The sequence below is a fragment of the Bacillus rossius genome, chromosome 11 (genome assembly GCF_032445375.1).
Source record: "Bacillus rossius redtenbacheri isolate Brsri chromosome 11, Brsri_v3, whole genome shotgun sequence".
Lineage (NCBI taxonomy): Eukaryota > Metazoa > Arthropoda > Insecta > Phasmatodea > Bacillidae > Bacillus > Bacillus rossius.
This window is the reverse complement of record NC_086338.1, coordinates 32,688,245-32,699,828: the sequence shown is the minus strand read 5'-3', so window position 1 is coordinate 32,699,828 and position 11,584 is coordinate 32,688,245. Positions and strand designations below refer to the sequence as shown.

The window sequence follows — 11,584 nt, the reverse complement described above, 5'->3', positions numbered from 1 at the left end:
CTCGAAAACTGTTGTCCCCTCAGCAAAGAAGTTTCACTCTAAAAATACTGTCTTATGAATACATTAATGCTATATGTGCAATGCCAATTCACATTTTGTTTATTATTATACTTTTGATTGACTGACCACCCTAACATAATTTCCATCCCTTAAAAAAATAATTATACTTAATTATGAAATTTTGCAAACATGACTTTCAAAACAAGATTACTGACATCTGAATTCAAAAAAATTTCTCTTTTCACCTAGTCTACCCAAGGCTCAGAATCCTAAAAATTATATCAATATATATCATTCCCACCAACAAAATGAAATTAATTGAAAGCAAAACAGTGGAAAAATTGGTTCCATCCCTCCACCCTCAATGAATTGAAATTCTGCATAAGCTCCTGTTACTGGTTAAAACTACACTACTTGTTCAAGTAGAATGGCAATAAAATATCCTATTGTTACATAGCAAAATTCACATCTAGACAATTTTAACTCAAAAGATAATAATATATTAAATGAACTCAAGCTGTTGCAAAATCGAAAAATTTATTATTTTTTTTACAAATTACAGATCATTTTTAGGAACCAAACACTATTTACACACAGGGGTTTTAACAGCTGTACAATAAAATAATTTAAAACTCAGAAAAATGGTACATACATATTTTGAGATTTCTTTTTACAATATCACGGCATCATTAAAATCATAGGCAGTTTTAAAATGCTAAAACAAAAAAAAAAATTATTACTAAAACAATTTACCATAATTACATTAGAGACAAATTATAGGGAATGTAATATTTGGAATTACTACACAAAGTACTCCGTATGCTTAATAAACATCTAAAACTATCATTGGGGAAGTAGAAGAAGTGATTATAAAAATATAGTTGATATTAATGTGCTCATCAATTCTGTGAAACACAACTTTCATTTCCTTTTGTATATGCATCCAAAACTTTACACCACATAATTTATCTGCACATACCAGTGGAAAGTAATATGCCTAGAAAACAGTAAACAGTTTTCAGTAAATTTCACATGGTCCAAGAAATATTTTGTCACATATGCCTAACATCATTGTGATTGAAAAATGAGAGTTTCACAATTTAAGCTTTGTCTACAAAAACAGTCAACAATCCTCACTCTTTGTTGCACAATACATCGTGCATGTTAAAATAAAATGGACAAGTCATGAAGCACTGTAATAAAATGCCCTTACGTAACATTTCAAATGCAAACCACCAGCGAAATCATATCTACAGAATAAGAACAAGTGAACAAATGTTAACCGACATCATTATCTTAAAAACATCTTCTGTAAAGAGTTAGAATAAAAAACTGAGACACAAAAAACAAACCTGCTAACCACTAAAACAAGCCTGCCTAGTAGCAACACATTTAAGAACAATAATATCATCATCATCAAATAATTTATACAAAAATAAACACAAATGCTGAATGCAAGATAACATGCCTATCTGTACAAGAACTGCCAATTATATTTTAGAAATACTAGAAAAAGGAAAATAATAAACATGATGCTATTGCTTTTGGAATCTCCACACACACACACACACACTCATACACACCAGCTTATAGAAACCTTACAACTGAACGTTATACGCTTCTACATAGACGATAAGTAGGCCTAATAAGATCATAAAAACTGACAGTGGTTTGCAGTTTAGATATCACATGACAATGGCACAGCCATGGTTATTGTTATAATTAAAATATTTGTTCACTTCATGTTGCACGCTGTGTGATGCATGGTTACTCCAGACCGGAGCCGGGCACTACAGGAGGTTGCTGCTCTGGCTTCGCCGCGTGCGATAGCCGACCTGCCTCGTGCTGGAGTCCCCGTCGCTTCGCAGCGCCTCCTGCAGTTGCTGCTCCAGCAGCTGCCGCTTGAGTCTCTCCGTCTCCAGCTCGGTGAGCAGGTCCCGCTTGCTCTTGTCGCTGGGGGGCACCAGCACCGGGTGGTACAGGATGGCGACCGCCGAGGGCCGGGCGCTCGGCTGTGGATCGATCATCTGCCTGAGCAGGTCGTTGAACTCCCGGCTGCACTGACGCAGGTACGACAGCTGGCCGTCCCGTATCGCGTGCCACTCTTCGCCGTTCTTGGGCAGCGGGCCCCCGCCGCCCGCCTCGTAGATGGTCAGCCCCAGGGAGAACACATCGGCCTTGGTCAGGTGAGAGTAGTCCTCCTGCAGGATCTCCCTGGTGAGGTAACGGCAGTCGCCCTCCTCCACCTGCGGGTTGTTGAGCGACGTCACGTTCCCGAGGTCCCCGATCTTGTACACGACACGCTCCGCCGCCGGCGCGGCCTCCTTCTCGTCCGTCTGCGTCTCCTGGCAGATGAACACGTTCTCCGGCTTGATGTCCAGGTGAACCAGCTCCTTCGAGTGGATGTAGTTGACCCCCTCGGCCAGTTGATGCAGCAGCACGTGAAGCTCTGCCTCCGTGAACCTGGTGTCTTTTATCACTTCTGCGAGACTGCCCCCGTTGCAGAACTCGTTCTGAATGTACATGTGGTTATCCTCCGCCCATGCAGAGAAATAGCACACCACGTTTTGATGCCTGCCCATCACAGCATGTGCGTACACTTCATTCAGGGCACGCTTCTCGTTGATGCTACCAGTGAGTGGGCGAATACTCTTCTTGATGGCATAAAGACAACCATCTAGTCTGTTGAGACATTTGTACACGCTGCAGAAGGATCCTCTCCCAATCAATCCTAACTCTAGAAATTCTTGGTGGTAACGGGAGATGTTTGACTGTTTAAGAGCAAACCTCTTGGTAGGCTGTTCAAGATCGCTTTCATCATCCTTCACCTTCAGAATACCTTTAGGAGTACTAGAGTCATTTGGTGATCCTTCATTTAAACGAGCCCTTTTTCTTGGCATCGACAGCATGTTCTTTGGGGTGAAAGGATTAGTATTAAAAGATGTTGAGTTGTCTTCTTTAACATCCGAAGTATTGTGGTCCAATGAAGTAAGACCCACGCACTTCCTCAGGATTGTTTTCGGCGTTTCAGGGACATCGTACAGCTGTAACGCCCGCACACGTTTGTAGGGAGGAGAGTTTACAGACGGTAAAAGTGAATTCAAATTCTTCCTGCAACTGGTTCTGGCTATCGTACCGTCAGTCTTATCGTTGGGAGAGGACGCTCTTACTTTGAGAACAAACGGCGGTATGGAATTTGGAGAGCTCGTTTCAGGGTTGAAATGTGACATCCCATTATCTTCAGATGATGTATCAAGGCTGGAGAAAAGTTCCGACCCTGAACTTGTCACATTCATGTCGTCGTCAACACAGCGCATGTCATCGGGACCACATTTACATGGAGTTTCACCCATCATAGCGATACGCTACAGAGTAAATACACACTACGATGCTATATATTAAAATTGAATAAAATCCGTTACATCGTTCACTTAATTATGTAAATGATGTGTTAAAACCACCTTAACTTTAAAGAAAGCACAACCACTGCCAAACACATTTCAAATACAACACTTGTACACATATTTTTAAATCAAAAATTTAACGACGCCATTGAGATCACAACAAACTATTTTCGTCCGCCATGATTTCTGCATAGAGAACAAAATATAATAGAAGGAAAACCTCAAAGCTGAAGTTAACGACATAGAGATATCTATGGGTCGTTGTTAAAATCCGAAAGATATATAATATTATTCTAGTATTTTTTTAACTTCATTGCAACTTGTCCTTGAGAGCTGAAAGCTCATGCTGAGGGCCTATACATACAATGTACAACGTATAATACAACAACACCAAAAACAACATAAACACATGTATCCGTATGTGTATCGATATCAAAATAGCCTATACAGATACATTATTACGTTTTAACATACACGTCGAATACTAATATTAGTAATATCAATGATTATTACAAACATGTTCACTGTTTCATAAAACTTTTAGTAATATTTAGCGGTAATAGTCATTAGAAATTACAATTGAAATAACACATATCATATTCAAAAATATTAATTATAAATAGAACCATTTCTCTGTCTCTTTATATATTTTTATTATTAAACTAATTAAAACTTAAGTTTTTATTTTTTCTCTTAATCATTAGTCACTATTGCCATTAATGTTTACATGCAAGTAGATGATCTTTTATTTTATTTTAACTTGCCATCACCCGGGGTCTTGAACTCGATACCCGGGTTGAGCCTAGTAGTTGCTGGTGTCTCTGTTGAGGTGTTTGTTCTCCGGGAGGGCGCCAGGCTAGTCTTAAAGCGTCTAGCCGTTGTTGTGGTGGGTCGTCGGCCCCAGCGTGCACTACTAAGCTCCTAGGCTATATGGTGTCTGAACACAATGAACACACGCACGTAATTACTTGACGGTTTTTGAACGAAGGGGAAACGCAGGGAACGGCACGTCCGTCCTAGTTGATGACCCGTTGTCGACTGCCGTTGACCGCGGCTGGCCTAAGAGGGGGGGGGGGGGGCAGCGTCAGAGGCTAGGGGTACGGTCTCGCAGCAGGGTAAGGTACTGGCGGGGTGGAGACCGGGCTTCACTGTCACAGGCGGTACGACGTCAAACTGAGGCATTTGATGTTTTTTTTTATTGAAGCTTTTAGATACTTCATTATGAATCTTAACTAGGTTGTTTCTGACACTATTAGTACCAAAAGATGATGTATTACATTGCACTATGTGTTATTTACTCTCTCCTCTCGTTTGATAGTTATGTACCTCCGAATTCAGCGTGAACAGTGTATTTAATAATGTAAGACATTTAAAATGTTTATATATGATAATAATAGATGAGTATTTTCGGAGGTCTTTTAGCTGCAGTATGTCAGTTTCACTATAAAGTTTGATTGTTGGAGTAAGGTAGTTATACCCATACAAAATCCTAATAGCTCTATTTTGCAAAAGGTACTTCCAACTCATGTAGATGTGTTTTGTTGCACCACCCCCAGATTACTAACATGTATCTAAGATGTGATTCTGTGAGGAAGCTATAATAGCTTTCAGTAACTTTGGAGATATTGTGCCTTTTTAACCTGTGCATTATTCCAATAATTGGAGTTATTTTGCCCTTAATTTTACTAATATATGTTTCTCCCGTGTGAGTTTGGAATTTTTAAAATATCCCTTAAAAAATTATTTAAGTAATAATTGATAATTAACTATGTATTAAAGTTGAAAATGTAGTAAATAAAAAGACTTTGTAGTAATATCAAAAGTTTAAAAGACAATCTATTAAAAATTTTCAAAAATGTGTGACAAAGCTTATTAAACAATAAGTGATTATCTCAAATTAATAGTTAATTGCTACCAATAATGGGTACCCATGTAGAACCATTTTTAATTATTATTTAATTTATTCTTTGAATGAGAGCTACTGTTCATAAACACGAAAAATGTGAGAGCTAATAAACCACATAATATGCTCTATAAAGCTTTGGCAAAATCCAATTTTTAGTAATAATGGTAAAAAAATAAGGCATGTAATCTTCTGATAATTATAATAACTTTTAATAATCATAAAAACTGTTATAATACAATGGAAAAATGATAATCATTAGGAGAACCATGTCAGCAAAGTCTTTTCTCACCTATTGCTCTGGTGAGATTATACTGTGGGTGTGGATGAGGTAAAGCATGCCGAGATGCTAGATAATGAATTACTTTTCTGGGCACCAACTAAAAGTGACATAAGAGTCTTAATTGTTCTCAGGCATGATGTAAACCCGTTAATTAGAAGACGGTAGCGTGATCAGCGGAACAGAGCTACATCAAGCAATTGTAGGCACCAAGTCGCTGTACTAACAGGCTAGTTAAGTAAATGTGTCGATATTAAGGTAAGAATGTTTTATTGACTATACGAACCTCGTAAAACAATCCCCGCCAGTGTGACCTGTTCCCTTACTCTAGGTCGAAGCAAATTTTTATAAACTTCGCGTCCGCTAAATGAAGTTAATGCTGGATTGAGATATCATCGCAGAAAACACACACACAATTGTTGATCACTATACCGGTGTTCAGTTTAGAAATTCAAGAATTGATACTTATTATACCATTGACGTCCCTCGGCCTATGGTCCCTAATTTCCTGTCTGCGAAATGTCCTGATTTGCCCATGTAGCTCTCGTCGGTGAGGAAGTGAGTTCAGGCCTACGTGGCAGGTACCGGAAAATACGGGACCTGGAGGGAACGTTACGTAGGTAAGAGGAACGGTAGGTAGTTCCAAGGTTAATGCGATGATGTCTGTTTTCATCACCCCTTTTATTCTGTAAAGAAATCCTGCCGCAGCCTGGCTGGCACGTCGCGGAACGAGCGTCCTCCTCGCTGCGACCCGGACTCCTGGAAATAAGTCTCGTCCTCAATGTGTGACCCGAAACGACAGAGAAGGTAACTCCGTAGCGAATCATACCGGTTACGAAAGTTCAGCAGTGCTACACAGCACGTACGCGACCTGTCGCGGAAGCGGGAAAAGGTCCAGTAAATACATGTACTGACCGAGAGAGTTCGGCGGTTCAAAGAGGCACATTCACGGCCTATGACGTATGCAAATAAAGTCCTGAAACGATACGTAATGTCTGAGAAAAGTCCAGCGGTACAACGAATACTGATATAGAGCTGCTCGGCTGCAGAGGCCGTCCCGTGACGTTATCATTGACTGCGAACTCAGAGCTAAGAAACACGTCTCCCGAGCGGAGCGGAGCGGAGCGGAGCGTACATCTGCTCGCTCTCGCGTCTGGATCGCCACTGCTCTCCTCCGCCCGCTAGCGAGCCGAGGCCCGCGGGCCGCGGAGAAGGGGAGGGGAAATCGGCCGGCGTGGGAGAGGCCCGCCTCACGGTGCGCCAGGCTGCGAATACATGGCTGACAACAATCGAATAATTAAATACTTATTACACGATATAAAAGTAATTAGTTAATAAAATGCAAACACAAATGAACCAATCAATAAATAAGTTACAATTAAAGACAACCGAAGTATTTACACAACATTTACAAACACTATTCCAGACGTGAGAGTTATATATAATCGTGGAGGCTCGTGGTTATTTAAATGTATTTACAAAATATAACTATATACAATATCCTGACGTCCGCTGACGTACCAGGGCGCATGCGGGTGCGTCCCTGCTCGTAGCACTTCACAGTCGGTGCACAAGGGGAAACATACCTCCCTTAGGCCCACGTCGGCGGACAGGTACGGCCTCTGTATCTAGGAGGGTACGACGACTGTCGTCACCATAATAACACTAAAACACATATTAGTACTAAACAAATTGTCTAATATGTCCACAGAGGTCATAAGATTGTTCAAACACCTGGCAGGCTGCAAACAGGTTGGCACTGAGAGTCCTAGGACCTAAATAGTGACTGGATGTGCAAGGTTTCACTAGAATCTTGCAATATATGGGCAAAGCTGAAAAAGTCGTGGAAGGACTGGTGTTTCTCCCTGGAGTGATGCTAGAGGTATGTTGCATGGTCTGGGGTTCAGATGATGGGGCCTCTGGTTGTGCGTTGTGGGTGTCTTTGCAGGAGCTCCCAACTGGGACTTTCGTAATTCCTTTTTGTGGACCTTGAGAGATTTTTCTAGGATTTAGACATAGATAAAACCTTTTCCCATGTTTCCCCACTATCAATTAAGGTCCCTACAAGATAAGGGCAAGGCTGGCACAGAAGTTATCCTCTTAGAATGACAGCAGGTGAGTCTGCCAGTATACAAAATCTCCTACTTTGAGTGTATCACAACTTAAGAAATCTAGAGTGTTTTAGCCTTAAAATCATTTCGGATAGGCCACAACACACATAAAATAATTTTTGCAGATTCATATAGTATCCTCTCTGCATTACAAAGCAATAACCTGACACATAAAGTGTCTGATATCATCATCAATATAGATCATCTTTTGTGTACAAACTTCATGTACTTGTATAGCAAGTGATATGAGAGTTTAACACAATGAAATTGTAGACAAAATGGCTAAACTGGCTACTTCACAAGAAATTACAGTTAATACCCCAATTAAGGAAAGCTTGCCCTTGGTTCTGTAAACATCAACACATTAGAACTGACGACAGTCGTCGTACCCTCCCAGATGCAGAGGCCGTACCTGTCCACCGACGTGGACCTAAGGGTGATATGTTTCCCCCCCCCCCCCCCACCCACCAAGTGCACCGACTGTGAAGTGCGGCGAACAGGGACGCACCCGCGTATGCCCTGATACATCAGGAGTGTTGTAAATAATTATGTTCTATTAATACATTTAAATAACCACGAGCCTCCGCAAATATATAACTTACGTCTGGATTAGTGTGTATGAATGTCATGTCAATAATTCGTCTTTATTCTGTAATTTATTATTTGAGCCATTTGTGTTTGTATTTTATTAACTGACTATTTTTATATCGTTATAATAATTCTGTAATTCATTCCAGTGTTATGTCAGCCATGTAACTGCAGCCTGGCGCATCGCGAGGCGGGCCTCTCCCACGCCGGCCGATTTCCCTCCGCTCCTCCACGGCCCGCGGGCCTCGGCCTGCCAGCGGGCAAGGAGGGCAGTGGTGAACCAGACGCGAGAGCGAGTGGACGTGCGCTCCGTTCCGCTCCACTCGAGAGACGCGTTTTCTTAGCTCAGAGTCAGTAGTCAGTGAAACATCACGGGACTGTCTGCAGACGAGCTGCTCTTCTTTAGCATTCGTCATTCCGCTGGACTTTCTCAGCGTTACGTGTCTATCGGGACTTTTAACTGCATATGTCACAGGTCGTGTAAGTGCCTTTTCAAACTGCCGAAACTCTCAGTCAGTACGAGTAATTTCTGAACTCTGTCCGCTCACGTGACAGGCCGCGAACGCGCTGTGTATATATATACGGAACTTTCGTAACCGGTACGTTTAGCTACGGGGCTACCTTCTCTGTTCGTTTCGGGTCGCATCCTAAGGACGAGACTTATTTCCAGGAGTCCGGGTCGCGGCGGGGAGGACGCTCGCTCCGCGACATGCCGGCCAGGCTGCGGCAGGATTGCTATACAGAAATAAAACGGGGCTCGTGAAAACGGAGGTCACCACATTATCCTTTGAACTACCTACCGTTCCTCCTAACCACATAAAATTCCCTCCAGGTCCCGTATTTTCCGGTCCCGGCCACGTTGGCCTGAACTCACTTCCTCACCTACGAGAGCTACATGGGCAAATCAGGACATTTCACAGATAGGAAATCAGGGACCATAGGCCGAGGGACGTCAGAACCTTTTCTTAGACGCGAATTCGCCTTCTCTTCAATCATGGCTGTTTAAAGTCATTTATTTATTAAATTTACACCTTGCAGCATCTCCCACCTTTGTCTGTGAAACAGCATAATCATGACATTAATAATAGTTACACTATTTCAATGTTCATTAATGTAACATCGTGAAGAATTTTTTCAGCAACTAATTTGAGATTAAATATTTGCATTCTACATTCGCGAATATGTGCTATCCCCGCCTAATTTAACCAATTTCAAAATATTTATATAATTATTTGTCATCTAATGGAGTTCCAGTCTGATCTCAACATGGCGATTTTTTGACGCAATTCAGTGTTTGGTTTTCGTATTTAACTTTGACGCCGTCCCCGTTGCCTGATCTGATTCAACGTGAATTTTAATTGTTTGATTAAATTTTGGATCTCAAGGGCGGGGTTCCTGGCCTCGTGGCTGCAGGCAGGGACGTGGCGACAAAGGGCCCCCCGGGCTGTTATGGCCTCCCAGGACGCCTGATTAATGAAACACACACGTTCTTGTAGCTGTTTTATTGCGTAGCACAACCTATACGTCACACGCTCACGCAACTGGCCGCTTCATCGTCGACCTAAGCTCCGCGCACGATGAACCTGTTCTGGCTTATGCGAATGCACGTGTACGTGACGTGAAGTGCGTGGGCGATAGGTCCCGCAAAATTACTTAAAATAACACATTACACTATAAGGGCGGTAGGTCCCGCGAATTTACTTATGAAAACACGTTACACTATAAGGGCGGTAGGTCCCGCGAATTTACTTATGAAAACACATTACACTAAATCACCGTGATAAGTCCCGCGCAGGAGGATATGCACAGGCGGCTAGTCCGCGTGGTGGCGAGGGCCACGTTAAGCTGGGTACGGACACGGTGGAATCTTGAACGATATCACACACGTGGCCGTGGCATGTCCCAGTTGATGACTCGTCCGAATGTTAATGGTCGCGTTTGGCGCAGTGCCGCCCTGCGTGGGCAATTAACTATGTCCCGAGGTGGGACGTTATAGCGTGAGGCGCAGGTGCCACTAGGGGCCACCTAATTAATTACGTAGGAAAAGAAAAGTCCATGGATGGACTACACACTTTATTAATAGACCGCGCGTGATCGCTAACGGCCGAGTTGGGCCGACCGGGGAGCTGATATAAAAACGATTGGGCTATAATTACCTATTGCAGTTACAGAATGTTGGCGCGAAAGTTGAAGGCTCCCCGTGCGTGGGCTGCCGGCCCGGGCGAGTGCTGGATGGCGACTGACTAACCTCCCTGGCCGCCGGGGCCAGGGAGGGGGGAAATTCCGCGGGAAAACTGCGGAGCGCGGGAAGATGACTTCGGCCAGTTTTGTGACTGATGACCCTTTATAACATGATCATTAAATTAACATTAATTAATACTGAATTTAAACTTGTTAGTTTTTGTTTGTCTTATCAAATGCATGAATAAACAATACCCTTGCGCAGTGCCACACCCGGCTTTGCACACGTAGGAGGCCGTGACTGACTGACGTCACGCCGTTCGGGGCACTGCACTACGTTGCGCGCACGGGCGCATTCGGGGCGCGGCACTTATCAGGTGTTGAGGACACATAACGGCCTGTGCTCTCAGAGGGAGCACTGACGGCGGCGTCAACTTTCAGATGACACAATGAAAGTAACTGTATTTTGAATTAAGTATTTTACAGGCGCCAAACGAATATGATATCTTCACTCTGCTACTCTGGAGGATTATATATATATATATATATATATATATATATATATATATATATATATATATATATAGCTGCAATTGGGTACAAAGTGCCCGGTGGCAAGCATTCTCCCTACTTTCCTTACTCTCTCCTTCTGAACTGGTCCAAACTCCCAGCCGACACACACTCATCCTCCAGCCTATTCCATTCCCCTACTGTCCTCACGACCATCGCTTTTTTTCCCCTTTCTGTTCTCCTCCTCTCTTTGAAAACCTTCCTAGTATTTTCCTTCCTACTTCTAGGCATTTCCATTTTGATTTTTGACTTTTCCCCCCAGCTCTCCTCATCCTCCCACTCCACTCAGCACCTGGTACATCTTCACCAATCTCTCCTTCTGTCTTCTATCCTTTAAGCTCTCCCATCTCATTCCTATCATCATCTCTGTGGTACTGCACTCCCCCTTCCCTTCTCTGTCTGTTCTCCTCCACTTGCCCTTTACCCATCTAGCTGCTCTCCTCTGCACCCCCTCCAGCTCCCTCTCAAGTACTGCCATGTATGGGTCCCACACTGCTGCGGCATACTCCAGCATGGGGCGGACCATAGTTTTATAGACCTTGTCACG

General features: G+C 42.9%; 1 protein-coding gene across 1 annotated transcript; it reads right to left on the bottom strand.

Moving 5' to 3' along the window:
- Positions 1–520: 520 nt before the first annotated feature.
- On the bottom strand, positions 521–3,597 carry LOC134536764 (wee1-like protein kinase). The gene has a single exon (XM_063376675.1). The coding sequence runs from the start codon at positions 3,354–3,356 to the stop codon at positions 1,791–1,793; it is 1,566 nt and encodes a 521-aa protein (XP_063232745.1). The 5' UTR covers positions 3,357–3,597; the 3' UTR covers positions 521–1,790.
- Between the last annotated feature and the right edge of the window lie 7,987 nt (positions 3,598–11,584).